The sequence below is a fragment of the Hibiscus syriacus genome, unplaced genomic scaffold, assembly GCF_006381635.1.
Source record: "Hibiscus syriacus cultivar Baekdansim isolate YM2019G1 unplaced genomic scaffold, ASM638163v2 tig00112343_pilon, whole genome shotgun sequence".
Classification (NCBI taxonomy): Eukaryota; Viridiplantae; Streptophyta; class Magnoliopsida; order Malvales; family Malvaceae; genus Hibiscus; species Hibiscus syriacus.
In genome coordinates this window covers 987,630-1,010,533 of record NW_024063306.1, presented here as the reverse complement: position 1 = coordinate 1,010,533, position 22,904 = coordinate 987,630, and the positions used below count along the sequence as shown (strand labels likewise).

Here is a 22,904-nt window from a genome sequence, read left to right as displayed (position 1 = left end):
CTTTCACAGAAGCTGCTCTCAACCTGGTGTTGGGTGCAGCCTACTAACCTACCTCCCCTTACCCCATTGCATATGTGAATAGGGTTTTGTTGTTATTGTTGTTTGTTGTTGTCAAATTCCATTTGTTAATGGCAATAATAATATCGTTATCCATTCAAAATATAAACTTTTTACATACTGCATCACATATGGCGTTGTTATCAAATGCCTTTTGAAGTGCAATACATTCTTTCATATATGCTTCCCTTCATCATCAGGGGCGTGGCTGGGGCGGCGCGAACTACGCGACCACGCAGGGCCCCCAAAAAATGGGGTCCCAAAAAAGTATATATATAGTGGCGTTTTTCCAATAAACGCCACTATAGATGGACCTATTGCGACGTTTTTTCAAAAAACGCCACTATTATTGTGCAGGCCCCAAAAAAAATGCCCAAAAAAAATATATATAGTGGCGCTTTTCCAATAAACACCACTATAGATAGACCTATTGCGACGTTTTTTCAAAAAAAACGCCACTATTGTTGCCCTAAAATCGAATATATCTAAAAAATAGGGCCCTTTATAAGAATTTGTACAGGGCCCCCGAAAACCTAGCCACGACCCTGTTCATCGTAACTTTCAGATTTATGATCCTTCTGTTGGACCTTTATTAGGCTGGAAAAGGTGGAGAACTGGCGCATGATGAGACAACAATTATAGCTGGAGCACTTGAGCTCACTGAGAAAGAAGCTAAAGATGCCATGACTCCAATATCTGAAACATTTTCAATTGATATTAATGACAAGATTGACAGGTTTGATTTTCTGTAAATTATCAAGAAAGAGGGCTTTTGCATTTCTGTTTCAACTCGCATTAGATGTTATAAATTGCCATTACATGCTTGCTATGGACAGGGAATTGATGAGTTTAGTTTTGGAGAAAGGATATAGCAGAGTTCCAGTTTATTATGAGCACCCTACAAACACTATCGGACTTATTCTGGTAATCATTTTTCTTCGGCTAAAACTAATATCATTTACAGTTTGCTGAGTGTTATCATGTAATTGTTTCCTACTTATCTTTTCACTCTCCTTCAAACTGCTCCCTTTTATGCCATATGAAATGACGGGCTTTCAGTTAGCCCCTGCTAAATTTTACATGAATCATTAATGCATCCCACCACCTTTGTACCCCATTTCTCTATAGATTTCCCCTCAAGTGCTTATTATCTGATGGTATATTTAGAACGAGTCCCCTTCTGAACATTTAAAATTTTCTTACTTTTTTTTTATCTTTCCCAAATCCTTAGGTTTTTACGTTAAAATGTTTTTGGGTGTTAATTGTGTTTTTATTAAACACCGTTTATCTTTTAATCTTACAGGTCAAGAATTTATTGACTGTTCACCCTATAGATGAATTGCCTATGAAGAGTGTCACCTTACGAAAAATTCCGAGGTATCTTACAGTAAATCAACTCTAAAAGAAATGGACAACTCGTATCTGTGTGTTGCTCTGCAAATAATTAACTGTCCACACTACACTCATTGGTTGAGCCTATATATATGTGCTTGTTACAGGGTTCAAGAAACATTGCCATTGTATGATATATTAAATGAATTCCAAACACGTCATAGCCATATGGCTGTTGTTGTAAGACGGTTCAAAATGACGGAGCAGCCACCTTTTAAGGAGGCGTCGATGGGTGAGTAATACCCTCTATTTATGCCTGTCTGCCATTTTGATATTTATTGCTTAATATTTTTCTCTTTATCTGCTTGTTTCTGTCTTAAAATAGGCCCTTTTCCGGAAGTGAAGGTCGACATTGATGGTGAGAAACAGAAACAAGATAATGCTTTATGACGTAAACGTTCACTGAGAAAGTGGAAGAGCTTTCCTGCTACACCTAATTCTTTTAAAAGTGGTCCTCGGAGCAGGAAGTGGTCAAAGGATATGAATTCAGACATCCTACATCTAAATGGCAATCCACCCCCAACACACCCCGAAGAAGAAGATTCTGTTGGCATAATAACTATGGAAGATGTCATTGAAGAGCTTTTACAGGTACCTAGTACCCATTACTAATGTCAGTATGCTTCTTAATTTTCATTTTTGCCGACCATTTCTCACACATTTGCCTTATACGTGACCTTGGCCAGGAGGAGATCTTCGACGAGACAGACCATCATTACGAGGACTCATGATATTCGACTTGCCTTGTTGTGAACATTTTTCACGTTAGTGAGTGATTATTTACGATTCTTTGTTTGGCACGTAGAATTTTAGGCACACTTGAGGCTGAATTGAGTTGTATGCGAAATGCATTAGATAGTTGAGTGAGGAACATATTTTTGTAAGTACGACAAAAACAAGCAGTTCGTTTATAAATGTATGGTTATTTAAAAACCTGAAGTTATGTCCACGTAGACCATACAAGCACTGAACTGAAAGGATTTCATTAGTAATCAAATTAGTGTCTATAAATTCACAAATTCTTTGGTCCAAACGCTCATTTTCATCATAGAACAAGGAACGACCCGTTTTTACATGCTACAACCGATCATTGATTATTGCCAAATAGTACATAGATTGATTTGATAAAACTAACTTCTGTAAATCCTTTGCATAACTCACTTGCCATGTTTGCTTCTTTTCTCCTCCTTCCTCTTCTTTTTCTTATCTTTTGGTTTTTCTTTAGATCTGTGCTTCCGTCTGTGCTTTTTATCTGAGCTTTTAGAGAGTTCCTTTTCTTTCTTCCATCTATGTTCTCCATCAGAAGATTCATCCCATCTCAATGAAGAAGGCTTCCCAAGGCCCAATGTGACACGATGGTCCCTTGCAACAAAGTTTGTTGATGCCATTTTCGGGGAATCAAAGTTTGCTGGTAGGTATGGTCCTGTCTCATCCATCCTTGAACCTATAGAACCTCGACCACGCTTTACCCTGTCATCATAAAACGTGTTCATGCCAGTCCAAACCATTAACTCTTCACACAGTTTTTTAATATAAGCATAGCTGGTTGAAGTTACAAACCTTGACTGAAGAAATTGCTCAATCTCTTCATCCCTTAGACCTCCATCTTCCCTTGAATAAGAACTCTCAGTCATCCTCTTACTTGATGAGCATGAAGCACTAAAATCGCTGTCATGCTTCTCACTGGTCATTCTGGAGGAACTGCAACTGTCCCCAGGACTCTTGCGGTGTCTGGTGTCGTTTTTTGATCTTCCTTTTAGCCTATCATTTAGCTCCAACTCCTTCTGTCGAACTCGCCACATTTCATTCACTTCAACAACTCGATTAGCTAATGAGAAAGAGGGGAAAGAAACATACACAGACAACACACATTAGCAACAAAAATCTGAAAGGGAACAATAATTTACAGGATAAACATTTAACTAAGTTCCACAAGAATATCAATAGATTTTATTTCTTGTTCAAAATTATCAGATTACAATATACAGAAAAACACAGGGCAAGGGGGCAATTGAAAGATTGCCATTTTATTTTCAACTATTTTATATGATTCATTCCATGCTCATAGCACCAAATTGCGACCGCATTGTAATGGTTTTCAAGGTCGTCACGACACCACAACTACATCCACAATTTAGAATCATAATCTTTTTAAATCACGCCATAACATCCACAACCGCATCCCATAGTACTAAATGGCATGCCCTGTACCATAATTATACTTTCGAAGAGCACCTAAGCAGAACACTAATTTGTTTTAGGCATGTGAAAGCACTCTCAGTTCTTCTCTCATACGTTCATACAGGAATTTATAGAACTAGTCAATGTTGTTAGTAAAATCTAGCCTCGCTCTAGAATTTGACAGCAAGTAAAGAAAGTGAGAACCTAACATCAATAACAAAGCACTTAAACCTAAGAGCATACAACAGAAAACGCAAGCTTGCTAAAGCTACAGGACGACTAACCTTGCTGTACACCAAGAACAGTTGCAGTGAGGAACCGTGAATTCGGCCGACCCCTTACTATAGGCTGCCGAAGATAAACATGAACACCTTCTCTGTCAGCTTGTCGTCTCAATTCTGCCGCCTCTTTTTAAGAGAATAGAAGCTATTCTGTTTTCGGTTTCCAGATCCATCTAAGCTGTAAGATCATATTCAAACCCAGCTGAGTCAACAGATTTCCCATTGAGAACACAGATGATCTAAAATCACCAAAAGAAAATCTTACTTATAAAACCCAACAGGAATTTATCCATGACAAAACTAATGTACACAAATTTGAACAAAAAAGCGCTGAAACCAAACAAGATCCATTCCAAAGCTATTAGAAACATTTGAACTTATCCACACGCATCGGCACATAGGAAAAACTATACCTTTTCGTTAACATCACACTCCAAGGAAAACCCAGCAGTTCAAATCGAAAAAGTACTCAAAAAAGATATTAGAAACTCGTTTTCTCACGGACAGCATCGACAATAAGGTTTCTCCGCAAAATAAACATCAAGAACAAGAAAAAAGAGAAATCTTACACAACCGATGAACGGACTGATGCAATTCCAAAATGAAAATTCGAATCAATTGTAGCAACCGCTGCGATTCTCCTTCGAGATCGGAAACCCTAATCCTGAGTTTATTCTAATCGAGAGAGCCTTTTTCGCTTCTAATAGTATTTATTTGAAGGGTAAACCTTTTAATTTAATATTAAATTTAATTTTAATATATTTCCTAACGTTTTTAGTTGTAAGTATTAAAAAAATAATATTTTCGATTTAATCGAAATGTTAGAAAGAGTATAATATTTTATATTTTGTTCAACCGAAAATGTTATATTTTTTATCACGTTTATTTTACCATTTTTTTACATTAAATTAGATTGTTGTTTTCTAAACTTTTTCGAATTAAACTCTTAAATTATTTTGTGAATTTCAGTATGAATATCTTTAGAAATTTTTAACATTTAAATTTTACTTTGCTTATAAGTCTTATTTTTATTAAAAAAAATCTTTTTTATCTATCATTGTTCACAACAATATTAATATTAGGGTAAATTACACGGTTCCTCACTCTACTTTACTATCTTTCCTATTTTGCTCACCGAATTTTTAATTTTTCTAATTTGTTCACTGAACTTTACATAGTTAATCATTTTGCTCACTCTGTCGTTAACTTTTTAATGGCGTTATGACACGGCACAGGAATCAAAACGACGTCGTTTTGAAAAACTCAAATATACTCTAAAACGACGTCGTTTTGGTGAGTAAAAATATGAGATAGAGTAAAGTTTAATGACTCATCTGGTGGTTGTTTCACCGGAAAAATATCCCAAAAACTTGTGAATTTAGATTAAAATGTTTCGGTTTCCTCACTTTCAATCTTAAATTCGTGGACTTCGAATTAATTTCCGACAAAATAGAGATCGGATCCGAACTCACGACGTTGAGGCGAAGCGATCCATCCCATTTTGAGACCAAACGACCACCATCTATGGTCGTCAACGATGGCCCGACAGTGGCATCCAACCACCTTCTATTTTTTTTTTATATTAAATAACCAAAAAACAGCTTTTAGAGAGAAAACAGAGAGTGAGCAAAATTATTCAATTTATAAAGTTTAATAAGCAAATTAGAAAAATTGAAAGTTTGGTGAGCAAAATAGGAGAGAATAAAGTAGCATGAGAAACGATATTATTTACCCTTAATATTAAAACATTTACAGTTTTTTTTCTTTTTTTTTCTATTATATTGATTTTTTTATAAAGCTTATTTAAAAAGTAGTGAAAATTATTTAAAAAAATTGACGTTTTTAAAGCTTCAAATTTATTTGAAGATCATCTGATAAGATTAATTTTAAGTATGTTATTTGTCATTTCAAAATAATACTTATTATTGTTTTATTTTCGAATAAATATCTCAACTCCTTAAAATATTAAAAAAAATCTAAATTTAAAAAATAATAGCTTTCTTTTGTTTATTAAATGATTTTAAAATAAATTTTTTAACAAAACTAAGTCGATCAAATATAGAAATAGTAAAATAAATTCGTCGATACTTAGTTTGGTCATAAAATATGTAAGGGAATGATAATTTTTTTACGACAATTAAAAATGAATGAAAACTCTAATTTAGATGAAAAAAATATGAATTGAAATAAAAAATATATTTTTTATTATACATCGGCATCAAAACTATTATATCATTTTACTATTAATAATTTAAGGATTAGTTTTAATTGAATCTAAAATTAAAATCGAATCAATTTAAATTTTACGATAAAATTGATAAAATTAAGATTTTTTTTTTACAAAATATAAACCTTATGGGGGTGTTCGGTTCACGGAAAAAATCATTATCAAAGGAAATGATATTTTTCAGAATTGTATTCTCACGTTTGATTCACGAAAAATATCATTATCAGGTAATAATTTATCACCAATAATAACATTTTTGGGTTAAAATGGTGGAAATGTCAATACCTCCAATTTCTTAGGTAATGAATAATTTCTACCATTGGACAAAAATACCCTTGAAATACTATTTTTTCTTCATAGATCCTTTTCAATTTTTATCTTTGTGCTTTACTCTAGATTATAAACTTAAGAATAACATACAAAGAGTTTAATTTAATAAAATATTAATAGTTTGAATAGTTAAAATTATTTTATATTTTATATTTTAATATTTAATATATTAAATATTTTATAATTTTATGAGATGAAAATATTATTATCGTAGAAATATCAATATTTAAAATAATATTTAATTTTGAATTATTAAAAAATAGATCTTATGCATTAAAAATAATATATTTATCTACTAGATATCATAATAATATTTTTCATGTTATATTATATTTTTTATAAGTAAATATGTTACTTATGAAAATTATTTAAAATTATAAGGTGTATAGGAATTATATTAATTATATTTAAATGTATTTTTTTAAAATGTAGTGTAATAATTAAAATTTTTAAAAAAAAAATTCATTCATATTTTATAATTTAATATTAAGTTTTATTTGTTCGACGTTGAGGCGAAGCGATCCATCCCATTTTGAGACCAAACGACCACCATCTATGGTCGTCAACGATGGCCCGACAGTGGCATCCAACCACCTTCTATTTTTTTTTTATATTAAATAACCAAAAAACAGCTTTTAGAGAGAAAACAGAGAGTGAGCAAAATTATTCAATTTATAAAGTTTAATAAGCAAATTAGAAAAATTGAAAGTTTGGTGAGCAAAATAGGAGAGAATAAAGTAGCATGAGAAACGATATTATTTACCCTTAATATTAAAACATTTACAGTTTTTTTTCTTTTTTTTTCTATTATATTGATTTTTTTATAAAGCTTATTTAAAAAGTAGTGAAAATTATTTAAAAAAATTGACGTTTTTAAAGCTTCAAATTTATTTGAAGATCATCTGATAAGATTAATTTTAAGTATGTTATTTGTCATTTCAAAATAATACTTATTATTGTTTTATTTTCGAATAAATATCTCAACTCCTTAAAATATTAAAAAAAATCTAAATTTAAAAAATAATAGCTTTCTTTTGTTTATTAAATGATTTTAAAATAAATTTTTTAACAAAACTAAGTCGATCAAATATAGAAATAGTAAAATAAATTCGTCGATACTTAGTTTGGTCATAAAATATGTAAGGGAATGATAATTTTTTTACGACAATTAAAAATGAATGAAAACTCTAATTTAGATGAAAAAAATATGAATTGAAATAAAAAATATATTTTTTATTATACATCGGCATCAAAACTATTATATCATTTTACTATTAATAATTTAAGGATTAGTTTTAATTGAATCTAAAATTAAAATCGAATCAATTTAAATTTTACGATAAAATTGATATAAATTAAAGATTTTTTTTTACAAAATATAAACCTTATGGGGGTGTTCGGTTCACGGAAAAAATCATTATCAAAGGAAATGATATTTTTCAGAATTGTATTCTCACGTTTGATTCACGAAAAATATCATTATCAGGTAATAATTTATCACCAATAATAACATTTTTGGGTTAAAATGGTGGAAATGTCAATACCTCCAATTTCTTAGGTAATGAATAATTTCTACCATTTGGACAAAAATACCCTTGAAATACTATTTTTTTCTTCATATAGATCCTTTTCAATTTTTATTCTTTGTGCTTTACTCTAGATTATAAACTTAATAATAATAACATACAAAGAGTTTAATTTAATAAAATATTAATAAGTTTGAATAGTTAAAATTATTTTATATTTTATATTTTAATATTTAATATATTAAATATTTTATAATTTTATGAGATGAAAATATTATTATCGTAGAAATATCAATATTTAAAATAATATTTAATTTTGAATTATTAAAAAATAGATCTTATGCATTAAAAATAATATATTTATCTACTAGATATCATAATAATATTTTTCATGTTATATTATATTTTTTATAAGTAAATATGTTACTTATGAAAATTATTTAAAATTATAAGTTTGGTATAGGAATTATATTAATTATATTTTAAATGTATTTTTTTTAAATTATGTAGTGTAATAATTAAAATTTTTAAAAAAAAAATTCATTCAAATATTTATAATTTAATATTAAAGTTTTATTTGTTAAAAAATATTTATCACAAGGACAATTTGGTAAAACATGCATCCAAGTAATATTATATTCATTTAACCAAACATTGTAATTTACATTCATGCTAAACAAACCAAACAATGTAATACAATATTCCCAGAGTAATGTTACATTTCGGTAATTATATTCCCAAAGATAATCTTACATTCCGTGAACCAAACGTACCGTAATGTTAAGTAACAATTAGCGTAGTTTTTCTTATTAAAAGTTAAGGGTTATTTACTAGATTGATTACTTTTGTTTATGTTTTGTCCACGTTTCCTTAATGATTTTCAAAAAAATAATATTTGACTACTTTCTTTTTCATTTGATTAAGATATAGTCACCGAAGGTTAATTACCGTTAGACCTTTAATTGATTGATGATGTGACACGATAGTAAAAGGATTTAATTTTTATTTTAATCCTTTAATTTTAAATAAAATATTAATTATGGGCCTTTTTGTAACTCAAAGTAATTTAGAGACAAAAAAAATTAATTTAACCATTTTTATCATGTTTTTCTTTTCAATCCCTAGCTTCTTGGTGTTCATCTTCCCGATGTGTTCACCTTCTTCGATAAAAATTAATCCTAACCCATAAATACTTCCAAATGAATAAGAATCATATACCTTTCTAAAAAGGCTACTAAAAGAGCAAACCCCATAGCTATAATTAATATTTTATTTAAAATTAAGACATCAAAGTAAAAATTAAATATTTTTACTAACGTACGTCAATAATTCGTTAAAAATCTAATAATAATTAATTTTCAGTTATCATATCTTAATTAAATAAAAATAAAAAGACCAAATATTATTATTTTGAAATCGATGAAATTTTTTTTACAAAAACATAAACAAAAGTAATTAATTATATAATTAATCCTAAAATTATCATATAATAACTCTTAAATATTTGACATTTAACTCTTCCTCCTTATATTTATCTGGAGACCTAGACTAGCAACAATTATTCCACCGCTCGTTTGATTCATGCCTGGATCACGTGCGTGCCAGGTCGGATAAAAACAAGACAAAGAAATAGGGTCCCACATGACGTGGCACAAGGTGACTGAGAGAATATTTTTTGACCACAATTGACCGGAGGAGCGAATGCCAGGGCAAGGCGGGTAGAGTTTGAATAATCTCTGGTTCGGCCTAGAACCGAAAAGCCGTCACTTTTTTTTTTTTTGTAGTTTTGGCCTCATAAAAAGGTAGCAACTTTTTCCAGTATTTTTGGAGGAGAAAAAAAGGGGGTGAAAATCTGAAAGATGTCTCTGATGAACAATCTATCAAATTCAATGATTTATTCGTCTTCCTCTGCTTTCTTGGCTCCAACCAGTTTCAATTCAAGGTACTATATTTTTGATGTTCTACTTTTGATTTTCTTGTTTCCGTTTGGTTTCTGAGAAAACAAAATGCCACTTCTCTTTCTTTTGATCATATCAATCGTTGCATTTTATTGGGGTTTTTCTTCTTCGTTGGGATAATGCTGCAGAACCCATAATGTTTCGGTTCCGCTGAAAAGCCCCCGTATAGTTAAATGTATAGCCACTCCTCAAGAAGAACAGACTGGTGATTTTCTTATTCTTTTTTTAAAACTATTATTGCAATTTTTTGGTCATGTAGAAACTTGAAATTTGTTGCTTCAAAGCTAATGCCGAGTAGTTGAGCTGGTGATTATACTAAGAGCAACAGCTCATGAGTAGTAGCAGAAATGACTTGGTGATGACATTTATATTCTGTAATTACTTCTAAATTTGAATATGACTAAATGGAGCTATTTGTTTTGAAGCTTACAAGACAAAGGTTTCTCGCAATGCGAACATAGCCAAGCTTCAAGCTGGTTACCTGTTTCCAGAGGTCTGTGGTCCTTCTCATTAGTCTAATCGGTTTCTTTGTTGCCGTCGGTGTTGTGAATAGAGTTTTCCCTCGAGATACATTTATGTTTTTCGTGTTCTGTTTCCCAAAATGCTCTGTTTTGATTGTGTTCTTATCTTTTTAAATAAGAAGATTTATTTGTTTGCCTTTGAGAGTAGTTCTTTTGAATGTTTATCGTGACAGGTTGCTAGAAGAAGGGCTGCACACTTGCTAAAGTACCCGAACGCACAAGTGATTAGCCTTGGAATCGGTGAAACAACTGAACCTATTCCAGATGTTATTACTTCTGCAATGGCTAAGGTGATTGTTCCTTGTTTTTGCCGTTTTTTGGGGTTGAATCTCTATTTCATTCCAATATTTCTCGCAACCATCGTCGATATCTGTTCAAGCATATGTAGTAGGAACTCTGGTGCAAAGAATTTATGTTTCCAAGTAGTGCCTGACTCAATGGACGAATGTATAAGAGATTAAGCTGATATCCATCTGTATTATTTTGTATTTGGCAGAGATCTCATGCACTGTCTACGCTGGAGGGTTACAGTGGTTATGGAGCTGAACAAGGTGAAAAAGTATGTCATTTTGAGTCTTTAGTATAATTATTCCTGACTTCAAAAATGAAGCTCATTAATAATGTTGTAATTTAGTTCTTTTAGTAGTAGATACATAATTTTTTTGGGGAGGAATTTTGTAATGCTAGACGTGGATACTAAGTTTCAAGTCACAACTTTAATGTTAGTTTCTGCAGGCATTGAGAGCTGCGCTCGCTTCAACATTTTATGGCAACCTTGGCATTGAGGAGGAGGATATAGTTGTCTCAGATGGTGCTAAATGTGACATATCTCGCCTTCAGGTTTTATTTAATTATTCTCTGAAAGTAATTTACCTCAGTCGATGACTGATTTAATCTTGATCTTGTCGGTTTTGATTTCACCCGGGGCCAGATTGTTTTTGGATCTAATGTTACAATGGCAGTGCAAGATCCATCATACCCGGTAAGGCGGTAACTTTCCTTTGTTGTTTTATTGTGACATTCTTTTTCAATTTATCATATTCATATGTCAAACTATCATGTTTGGTTGGTCTGGTCCTCTGCTGTATGAAGCTTCAATGAACAAACTTCTAATTTGTTTATTTGAAAGGGAGGTGAACTTGTGAAATTCTGATATAGATATTCCTGTCACACTCTTTATTAAGACAAGGATCACTCAGCTTTTTCCATATTTGCACTTGTTATGTCGGGCCTGGATCTCTTACAAGACTTGAGTTTTTGTCTTTCTAAGTTTTGCTATTCTGTGCAGGCTTATGTAGATTCCAGTGTTATCATGGGCCAGACTGGGCACTTTCTAAAGGACGTTGAGAGGTTTGCAAATATCGAGTATATGAGGTGTACGCCAGAGAACGGGTTCTTTCCTAATTTATCCAATGTTGCCAGAACCGATATTATATTCTTCTGTTCACCAAACAATCCTACTGGAGCTCCTGCAACAAGAGAGCAATTGACTCGATTGGTTCAGTTTGCAAAGGACAACGGGTCTATCATTGTATATGATTCTGCATATGCCCTGTATATATCAGATGAAAACCCACGTTCTATCTTTGAAATTCCCGGAGCAAAAGAGGTAACTCTGGAGTTAACAATGTTTTCTTACTCGTGCTCGTTATCTAGTGTGGCAATTCTGGAGTTGACTATATGTTTGACGTGTAAATTTCCTTATCGGTATTCTAGGTTGCAATTGAAACAGCTTCCTTTAGTAAGTATGCTGGATTTACCGGAGTTCGTCTCGGTTGGACTGTTGTTCCAAAACAGCTTCTTTTCTCGGATGGTTTTCGTGTTGCCAAGGACTTCAACCGTATTGTTTGCACTTGCTTTAATGGTGCGTCTAACATTTCCCAAGCTGGTGGCTTGGCTTGCCTTTCACCTGAAGGGCTTGAGGTTAGTGTCCTTGCCTGGCTTTATTGTTAAAACATATTCTGTGAATGCTGTCATCCTGATTTTGGATTTTCGTTTCTCGTCAGGCAATGCAAGAGGTGATTGGTTTTTACAAAGAAAATACCAAGATTATAGTAGAGACATTTAACTCGCTCGGGTTTAAAGTGTATGGAGGACAGAATGCACCATATGTGTGGGTCCACTTTCCTGGCCGCAACTCGTGGGATGTGTTCACCGAGATACTCAAGAAGACCCACATTGTCACTACACCTGGAAGTGGTTTTGGACCCGGCGGTGAAGGTTCCATTAGGGTCAGCGCATTTGGTCACCGGGAGAATGTCTTGGAAGCCTGCCGAAGATTCAAGCATCTTTACAATTGAATCAAATAGCATTTGACCTGTTGCCTCGATTTTAGTCCCGAAATGAAATGCCATCTGGTTTATGATTTAGTCTCTGTTCTGTTAGTAGCATTACTCGTTATATCGTATCGGATTCTATGCCGAGAATGGAGAGCATTTGTGCTGTAACATTCACTGAATCTGGTTTTTCAGATACATAAATAAGTGCTTGCATTTTATAGGAATTTATAGTTTAGTTTCTTGTTTCTTAGCTAGAAAAAGTAACAAAAGTGGCTGATTATCCAACTCTGTGTTTGGTAGCGAGGAAAATGAAACTGCAAATACAAATTCTTTTGCTTGTAAAAACAATTGGCTTGTTCTTAATTTTCATACTTCCATCCATTTAATCAACCAGAGGAGCTCTGTAATATGCTGGCACAGTTGCAGGGAAAAACATTTGTCTAATTCCTTCTGCCCTGATAATAGGGAAAATAATGCCCGAGACACCCTGGAAATATAAACGAAAAAACAGTCAGTAAAGGAAACGAAAACGAGGTCATATAAAACGACAAGGTTTAGAAGATAAGATACAGACCGAAATCAGTCGAACCCCCGTCCAGATGCGTGCTGGGGAAGGAAATGGAAGTAACCAACGGCCAACACCATATATTGCCACGGAAAGGAAATGTATCACTAGGCTTATGGGATGGGGACCTATATCAGAGAGTAGAGATATAGGTCCGGTTGAAAATGAGCCTCCGAGGCTCAAGTAGACGAAACATGCTTCCCGCATCTCCTCCATTGCTGCATCAGGCGAGACACTAAAGACCTTCTTGTATAGGGCACCAGCCAATGTGTTTATGGTGGATGCCACTGGCTGCAGATCATAAACCAATGCCATTCAGTATGTGGTCTTAGAAGATCTCTTAGGAGAACAATATCAGATAGTGCAACAGTCATCCCTCCTCCGGTCAAAGGATGTTGCATATTGAACGCGTCCCCCATTAAAAGTGCACCGGGAGTCGGCAGCGGAGCTGCAGGCATGCTTCTTATGTTCCCCTTATTGACTGCTGTGATAAAAGCAGTGTACAGTTCAGAAGGTATCTGATATGCATAATCCACTTGGTTAGAAGTCAGACCAGAATTGAACACTATGATTCGGCTCGTAACAGATAAACCGAAGTGATAAGCGAGAGGCACGAGTACCTGAGGAGCCACTGTAGTTTTCTAGTAATGCGCCATCTCACCGTTCGGAACGGATGGTACTTTTTGGCCAGGTACATCGACCAAGCAACGAACCTCTGTGCTGCTAATAGGAAAACAAGATAGGTGAAGGGTCTGCCAATATAACATGTCCATGATTCCCATGTGGAAGCTCACAGTTCTCCAGAATCAAACCGACAAAACACGAAGGGACATTGACCTAAATCGAAAAACAAACATCTTTATGTAGTCAACCAGACACCCTTCCTTAACGCAAGATTCCGATGAGGGATTCCTCACCTTGGGGTTGCAAAGAGCATGCCGCAGATTCGAGAAACCGCCGTCACACACAATAGTAAGGGGAGCATAGGCTGAGAACTCTTCACCACCCTTAGTTTTGTACTGAACTCCTTTGACGGTCCCTTTTTCTTCTAACAGAGATGTGACCGATCCTTGCTCTAGACTCACTGTGAAATGGGAACGAATACAAAAACACGTCGAATACGAATATTTTACGAAAAAAATAAGAGGGTCAGATAACAACATACACAAAAGAAGTAACAGACATCATTACTTCGGAAGATTAGCAGCTTTGTGCCGCATCCTTTGAATGAAACGTCCATTATGAAAGGTTCTTCCTGCAACATCGGATCGAAAGTTTTCGAGTGGATACGACAACTTCGCGTTCTTTCCAACTTTGAACAAAGCGTAACCGTAAACTCGTTGAGCATCAATCGTTTCTACACAATCTGAAAGAACAAGAAAAACAATGTCAAAAAACCTTTAAAAAGATAACATGGATCAGATGAACAAGTGTCTTTCGGTACCTTCAAGTCCCAATTCAATCAACTTAAGATATCCCCCTGGTTGCAGAAGCTCACCAACGACCCTGTCAGGCTCATTCAAGTCCCTCTCGATCACACGCACTCGCCGTCCATCCTGAATCTGAAAAAAAAAACATGTTATCAGTAGAAAATACAAAGAAAATAATCGAAAGTTTTATAAAAGAAAAGACGTAATCAAGGGAACATGAGTGATGCAGGGACCTTTCCAAGTGTATAAGCAAGCGCAGCACCGGCAACTCCGGAACCGAAAATGATAACGTCGGTCGTATTCCCGGCATCAACCTCCACATTTCCGGTTAACTCTACACAGTTTTCCTCTCCAAACACGGAAGAAGAAGCTTTTTCCTTGCCGCTGGTTATTCTCTTGTACAAAAAGGCAAACCCCAGTAAAGAAACTATCACTGCAACTACATACTGGTAAGCCATAATACGAAGATCAGTGGAGAAGAAAGAACAATGTGTGAATGATTGGTTTGGGAAATAAGGCAGCTTAGGGTAGTTTATATATAATGAAGAGGACTTGTGTTTTAAGTTCCTGAAAGGTTCTGTTTTCTGTTTTCATTGTGATTTTAAAACGCCATTACTGCCAAACTTTGAGACCTCTTAAACTCGGTTTGGCAGGCGTCCATAGTTTAGTGATTCTGGTAAAGGTTCATAACTTTGTCATTAGCTTCATTTCATTATTCTTGGTTCGTTTGAAGTTTGATTTCTAGTTTTGGTCCAAATATGTTATCTGTCCCTGTTCTTTATCAAAGTCTGAGATTTAATGTTAGAGATGGTCAAAATACTAGAAGCCGACGGCTTCCGACCGACCTTAGAGGGACGAGTTTTTTTTAATTTGGGGTTTAGGGTGGGACGAGGTCATGTTTAAGGTGAAAAATACTTATCCGACCCGACCCGACCCGACCCGACCAAGTTATATTATGTTATCAGTCCCTTTTAGTTTTAAGGTCATTGGGTCCCATTCTTTGGCAATTTCGGCTCATTGTTTTAATGTTTTTCAACGTTTCCTTCCGATAATACCCCAATCAATCATATCAAAACCCAATCTCTAAGCTGTAGTTGGAAAGAACCCTAGAAAAATAATGGACTCAATAGTTCAATGTGGCATTTGATTTTGACTAAGAGTCTAGGTTGGCAAAAAAACTCGAACCCGATGGGGAAAATCGAATTAAACGGGTCGGGTTCGGGGATGATAAACGGGGACGGGAACGGGGACGGGGAAAACTCATTTATTTTAAACGGGGACGGGTTTGGTAATCCCCGCCCCGATTACCCGATTACCCAACCCGATAAATATTAAAAATAATTATATATATATATAATATTAATAAATTTAATTTAAATAAAAAATATATACTTAATTTAAATATATATATATACCCGGCCCGATTCCCAGCCCAATACCGACCCAATACCCGACCCAATACCTGGCCCAATACCCGTTTAAATAATCGTTTGTGCTAAACGGGGATACCCGTTTCCCTGCGGTTTTCCCCGATTACCCGAAGGGGGATCCCCGTTTAAATCCCCGCGGTTTTTTAAACGGGGACGGGGACAGAGGGATCAATACCCGGCCCGAACCCGGTCCGTTGCCATCCCTAACTAAGACCAATCCATTTCCCACAATTAATGGAATAGATATCTATACAGGGACGGATTTATAAAATTTCAGAAGGAAAAAATAAATTTTCAATATAAAATATATAAAAAAATTAAAATATATAATAATTTTAAAGTTTTAGAGGACGACTACCTCTCCATCATCCCAATATCTATATATGAATTACATTGACTCAAAAGATTTTAGCATATGAATTTAGCCAACCCCTTGTTGGGTATAAATAGAACAATGGGAGTAAGATAGTTGTAAATATGTAACTAGAGGCATACACATAATTTTTTTGTTAAGGGGTAAATTCATAAAATTTTAGAAGGGACGGACTTATAATGTTTTGAGAAAGACAAAAAAAAATTTATCAATAGAAAATATAAAAAAATATCTAAAATACATGAGAATTTAAATTTTTTAAGGGAGATAATATTTCAATTCTTAAGATTATTACATATATAAATGTAACTCATTAAAAAGTAAATAAAAATTTAATTGAATAAAGTGGATAACGAATTCAGATACTTGAATTCAATACGAATCCATTATCCATAACGGAAACGGTTGTTGTCTCAATTATTCGATATTTACAAAAACACCCTTGTAATGCAAACTATATTACGATCATGTCCATAACGGCTAGTTCCAGATACTGCAACAAATTTTAAAAAAAATCGGCTCAGGGGAACGTCTTCCAATGAACAAAAGAGATAATACTAAGTGCCAAACTCACTCTACCGGCTAGTTTACGCTCCTCTTAATCGGATCTTCTACCTACGGTAACCGCAAAATGGACGAATTTCAGATCAACGATGCCGGCGGTGAAGAAGTAATTGGCGACGATTTCTACGAGGAGATTGAAGCTCCGAAGTTCGTGGACTTCTCCGCACCTGATTGTTGCCACACCGAACACGATGATCGTTACTGGTTCTGCCTCCGTGTCGGTGAGTTTTGTGTTTGATTGAAGCTATAATCGTTTTTTAAATAAGATAAAGCTAGAATTTGTGTTCGGGTTTAATAACTTTTTGGTTGAAACAAACAAGTGTTCGTTGTTATGCCCCAATGATTGTTTCTTCTTGTTCCTCAGGGTGTGATCAAAAGCACGAAGAAGAAATGGACTCTGAAGCAATTTATAAGAATTTTGTACTTAGGGTTAGTACATACTTTGCCCCCTTTTCCCCCTTCATATGAATCGCATCTCATCATATTTTCAAGTGATTGCTGAACTTAAACAGTTGAATCTTTCAGGTTATGGCAGCTAGAAGTCCAAGTGTTGGGCTTCGGAAAGCTCTTTGCAAAAGAGATTCGAGGTATATTCATGGAAATCTTTTTCTGTTTTTCTTCATTGAGACTTGCATTTTTGTTTTCTTCATTGATTTGTTTTTTTTTGTGGTTTTAGGTCGAAATTGGAATGCCCCCGTACAGTTCCTGCTAAGTCTTCAAAGTCTAGAGTGTCAAAATTGGCTATGATCTCATCCATTTCACAAAAGATGGGGGAAGCCAAAGTGAAAGTCAGACATGTTCCTAAGCAGAGTTCAACTACCCCAAATGTGAAGGCTGTAAAGCAGTCATCTACTAAGGCCTTGACTACACCAAGGAACCGAAAAGGGCTTTTGAATCCCGGTACTTTTCGAAGTGTTCGGAACCCGAAACTAACTACAATTGAGGTACCAAAGGATAGAGTGGTGGCAAAGGCTTTGGTGTTTCACTCTCCAAAGAAGGTAGTGAAGTTGAAGAAGTCTGTAGAATGGAGTAGTTCGTTAAGGAAGGCATGTGCAGGGATGAAGAAGCTTGAGATTAATGTTGGAAGTAAGAAGAATGCATTGGGGTGTAATAATAAACCTTTAGATGTTCCAAGGAAACAGTTGAGAGGCAGAGAGATTAAAAGCCGAGTGTACGATTCTTTGCATTGCCGGAAGCAGAAGAATGAAGAAGCTAAATCTGTAAAACCTTTGAACAAGAAGAACAGCAACAAAGACTTTCCGTTGTCCAAGGCTCCTATGCATCGAAAACCACATGAAAAAGACTCGGTTGAGAGTCCTTCAGATAGCTTGAAGCAAGCAGTTAGCGAGAATATCAAAATTTCATCTCCCACTAGCAGTAAGATGGCCTCCATTTCAGAGTCTGAAGGGGACAATGAAATTAATGAGAGGAGCATCCATGAAGAGAACATTGAAACATGTTCTGACAACATTGAAATCCCCGAAGAAACAGTGAATGATGAGAAAGAAAATGCTTTGGCAACTAACATCCGAGTAAGTGAAAACAATAAGGAAAATAAAACTGCTTCTGATGAAAATAGGTATGAAATTCATGACTTGTTCTTTTTTCCCCATGATTTTGTTTATTATTATTCACTTGCATTCACCATTGAATTTTCACTACAATTAATTGCAGACAATTGAATTGTGCCAAGGGAAAGCCGGTGCAAAAGGATGTTCTTGGGAGGGGCAAGACTTCTAAAAACATTCAGAAGGTAGTTTATTAAATAAAGTCATATTCTTTGTAAGTGTAACGTCTGTTTCTTGACATTTTGTGCGTCGCCATTTGACTTTATAATATTCATGATTATGCAGGGTGCTAAAGTAATGAATAAGACAATGAAAGAAAACTCCACAGCTGATAAAGGTGCTCTAGGGATGAAGTACAGAAAACCAAAGCTTACAAATCCCAAGCCTTTTCGTCTTAGAACTGATGTATGCATTGTTTATGGAGTAGATACTATTGAAATGATGAAAAGAGGTTTAAATTTTTTCCATGTTATCTGATAATTTTCTTGCTGTTCAGGAAAGAGGAATCTTAAAGGAAGCGAACTTGGAGAAGAAGCATCTTCAAGCACCATTGAAAGAAACAGCCACCTTTCCAGGATCCCAAGGTGGAATTTCATTGAGGAAACATCAGAATGTCAAAGTGAGTGCTTTGAGCTTAGACTCATATACCATGCCCTGGACTAATGGATTTCCCCCCTTGATTACAGATAAATGAGAACAGTGACAATGGACCAGATACAGTAACACTTCAAGATCAACCGGTAAGTTGGTTTTCTCTTTGCTTTCCGTATCTGTCCATTGGTCATCTAGGTAATTTAACAAGTACTCTTATGGCACTATACTTTGTAGCAAACCATCAAGACCTCTAGCTTGAAGAAACCACAAGTATTGGCGAAAACAAAGATTTCTTATGGTACTCCACAAAAACGTATTGTTCCTATGCATCAGAAGATGACATTCCCATCACTGATGGAAAAAGGCCAAGACAAGGCAGCTCAAAAATCCGAGGGCAGATTAGAGAAAACTAAATCACCAATCGTCGAACAACTAGTGAGACCACGAGGGTAATTAGCAATCCGGAAACACCCTTTGCTTTGTCATCAATGAAGATTAATCTAAATGTTCTGTAAAGTTATAAATCATATTCCCAATTCTTACAGGGTAGCATCAAGTAGGAAGAAGCCTGCTCAAATCAGTGCAAATAAGGAAGATGCCCTGATCATAATGAGAAAGGAACTTGCTTAGCCAAGAAGGCATCATCTCAGCGAAGCATACAACCATTCCAAAAGAGCCAAACTTTCATAGCCTTCATGCACCGAAAAGCTGCCAAAGAGAGTAGCATAATGCACGTGTATCATAATCGTCTCAATCATTAGCCACCCTTTTTCTTTAAACATTTTTTATTTACATGCTTGAATTAGTTTAATAGCAGTGTTGAGGGAATTCCAAGTTCCTTTCTAAGTTATTGTATTTAAGCTGTAACATTTGTGCCATTAGAATGATACATGATGAATTCATTTACAAGACGCAAATTTTCAAGATTTTGTCTGAATTCATTTACCGTGGTGAATGTTTTTGATTCTCTTAAAATGCTGCTGCTGCCAAGAACTTGGAAACATGGTTTCCTGCATCTCGGATTTATAGAGAATTGGTGCCGTGCTCGAATAGTACAGATGACCAATCGAGGCAACTCGAATTTGTCTTGTTACACTCGAAGAAAGTTCTATGCCACAATGCCAACAGAAGAGTGAACATGTATGCTATACGTTTTTTAGTCAAAATTAGGGTTAGTTTCACGATGTTAATTTATGTATGTGTTTTGTCTATTTTTATCATTGATTTAAAAAAATAAAATACACTCATTTTCGTTTTTATTTAATTAAGTGGTCACCCCGAGTTAATTGTCATCAACAACAGTTAAATATTTTGATATAATCACACGTTTGGACATTATTATTTACATATTCTCTCAATTTACTCATACTTTTAATAAATTAAAATAAATTTAATCCTCCAATCGAGTGATGCCATATGTCATGCAGTGTCACCATTCGGTTTGAGGACTAACTTTATATTAATTTAATATATTTGTTTCCATCAATAAAAGAGTGACACGTGTCACCCTCTGGTTGAAAGAAAACAAAGGAAATCAAATTGGAACAAAAAAATTCAAACCTTGGTAACTTAGAAAACAAAACATGTATCTAACCATTAAGCCAATATCATTGTTTGGTTTAAAGTAGACCAAATGATGTGTATATTTTGTATCTTAGTGTGTAAATACTTAAATTCATAATTTTTAAATATATATTAACTTAAAAAATATTTTTTATATGAACTTATTAAATATATTTTATTATTAACTAAATTTAAAAATATTTATTTATATTAAAATTTATTTAAAAATATAAATAAATTGAGAGTTTATGTAAATAACAGAAACCAAATGTGTGATTATACACACTATTATATCGCATATTCTGTTAAATGTTAATGACAATTAACCCGTGATGACCACATCTTAATTAAATAAAAACGAAAATGATCATATCTTAATTAAATAAAAACGAAAGTGACCATATCTTATGTTTTTTTGAAATCAGTGACCAAAAGCAAACAAAATACAAACATAAGTGATCATCCGTATATTTAACCCTAAAATTTAAGTTAAATTCTATTACAATTCTCCTCGTTAAAGATCATTTGATTTATAAATTCTTATAAAATAAAAATTCTTTATAATTAAATATTTAACTTTATAGATAAAGACCATATCTATTCTCGTTTATGAGATTTTGGTGGTCCGAGATGAATTTAAAAATTGGTCCCTAATAATAAATGTAACACCTCAAATTTTCGGCTAGTAGTTTCGAATTTACCCAAGAGGTAAGTGAACCCTGTAGAAATTTTAAATTAAATCGTTGAGTTTAATTGGGTTTGAGTCGAACCCAATTACCCATTTAAAGGAGATTTTTGAACAATGGAAAAATGGGAAGTACCGATTGAGTAATTTTCCCTTCCTAAAGAGATGAAAGGCTTTTTGTTTCTCTTCACCATTTTCTTCTCTTCATTTTTTCCTATTTTCCCATTTTCATCTCTTTCTTCCTCTCCCAAAATTTCCATTACACAAAGGTAAGTTATTAAGCCCATTTCATACTTCAATTTTGTTTTCAATCCTTCCAACAACATTATTTCATTGAATCAAAGTCTTGAATTCTTTCTAGTTAAGGAAAAAGGTGTGGATTTCATCCAAATCACCAAGAAATGTAGGTGGTTAAGCATGTAGCTTCATTTCGGGATCCTAGCATCAAGGTGGTGTATTTCTAATGCATAGGAATATTATAGTCGCATTTAGATAATGCACAACAATTACAGTCATTAGGGTTACAGACCCTTTAGAGGTGTACTCATAACGAGGTCCATAGCAGAGGACTAAGGGAAGCTTGAAACTCCTACTTTAGCGACAGAACAGTAAAACCTTAAGTAAGTAGCTCTTGATCTAGATCATGCATGTACCTACTGTTTAGTACTATGTCTTCAGCATGCTTGTGTTTATTCTTATGCTACTCTAGATTAACGATTATACTGCTGGGCTTTGTAAGTTCAGCCTTTGGATGTTTTCCGTTGGTAGGTCAGTAACTTGAGCAGTTTGTGGAGCACCGTCACAGCAGGACTCCTAGCATCTCCTTCAGAGTACTGTATTGTAATTTAGTGGGCATATGCATTCATGGAACCTTACTCGTGTATTCGATTTATTAAACTCAAAGTTTGTATTATTTTGGTTTTAAATTATATGTTACTAAGTTCTAGTTTTGTAAAATGTTTTACAACAATTATTTATGTTAAATTATGATATCATTTGGTATGTTTGAAAAGGAAATGAACATGTTCTGAAAATCATGAGTTACCCCGTAGCCCAATGTGACACTTTAGGCTTAATAAAACATAGGGTGTTACAATAAATATTAAAAAAAATTTAAGAATATAAAAACAATTTCTACGACCACTTGAATCGTCGTCGTTGAAGTTTTACCTCACTTTTAAATAAATTAATCAACCACAAATTACAAATATACAAAAATGGGTATTTCAGTGGGGTGTTTTACAAGGTTTTAGGGGAAGAACAGTCTGTGGGTTTTTCAGTTGGTTTGTTTCGGGTATTTTCAAGAACAAACATGTTGGCGGGGCTGACTTTATCCAATTAATAAGGGTAAATTACAGTATTAGTCATTTTTGTTTTAAG

The 22,904-nt window shown here is 34.1% G+C and overlaps 3 protein-coding genes and 1 pseudogene across 5 annotated transcripts; 2 read left to right on the top strand and 2 right to left on the bottom strand.

Moving 5' to 3' along the window:
• Positions 1–2,478: 2,478 nt before the first annotated feature.
• Positions 2,479–8,947, bottom strand: LOC120177974 (pre-mRNA 3'-end-processing factor FIP1-like). Of its 3 annotated transcripts, none has more exons than XM_039183947.1 (4): positions 4,481–4,603; positions 3,915–4,084; positions 3,010–3,277; positions 2,479–2,919 (listed from the first exon to the last, which is right to left on the bottom strand). In XM_039183947.1, the coding sequence occupies exons 3-4, from the start codon at positions 3,249–3,251 to the stop codon at positions 2,607–2,609; spliced, it is 555 nt and encodes a 184-aa protein (XP_039039878.1). In that variant the 5' UTR covers positions 3,252–3,277; positions 3,915–4,084; positions 4,481–4,603; the 3' UTR covers positions 2,479–2,606. The 3 variants fall into 3 exon arrangements, with proteins under 3 accessions (XP_039039878.1, XP_039039877.1, XP_039039879.1); XM_039183946.1 differs by having other exon boundaries at positions 3,915–4,089; positions 4,481–4,602; XM_039183948.1 differs by lacking the exons at positions 3,915–4,084; positions 4,481–4,603 and adding an exon at positions 8,943–8,947 and having other exon boundaries at positions 3,010–3,128.
• Positions 8,948–9,830: 883 nt separating this feature from the next.
• Positions 9,831–17,401, top strand: LOC120177946 (LL-diaminopimelate aminotransferase, chloroplastic-like). Its single transcript, XM_039183924.1, has 11 exons — positions 9,831–9,936; positions 10,081–10,157; positions 10,378–10,445; positions 10,647–10,763; positions 10,970–11,032; positions 11,209–11,313; positions 11,405–11,455; positions 11,762–12,082; positions 12,190–12,396; positions 12,480–12,842; positions 17,391–17,401. The coding sequence occupies exons 1-10, from the start codon at positions 9,854–9,856 to the stop codon at positions 12,771–12,773; spliced, it is 1,386 nt and encodes a 461-aa protein (XP_039039855.1). The 5' UTR covers positions 9,831–9,853; the 3' UTR covers positions 12,774–12,842; positions 17,391–17,401.
• On the bottom strand, positions 12,990–15,297 carry LOC120177947 (annotated as a pseudogene).
• On the top strand, positions 17,136–20,196 carry LOC120178052. The gene is made up of 10 exons (XM_039184008.1): positions 17,136–17,335; positions 17,479–17,543; positions 17,640–17,701; positions 17,791–18,693; positions 18,789–18,867; positions 18,968–19,087; positions 19,179–19,301; positions 19,369–19,422; positions 19,511–19,725; positions 19,822–20,196. The coding sequence occupies exons 1-10, from the start codon at positions 17,182–17,184 to the stop codon at positions 19,904–19,906; spliced, it is 1,860 nt and encodes a 619-aa protein (XP_039039939.1). The 5' UTR covers positions 17,136–17,181; the 3' UTR covers positions 19,907–20,196.
• Positions 20,197–22,904: the final 2,708 nt, after the last annotated feature.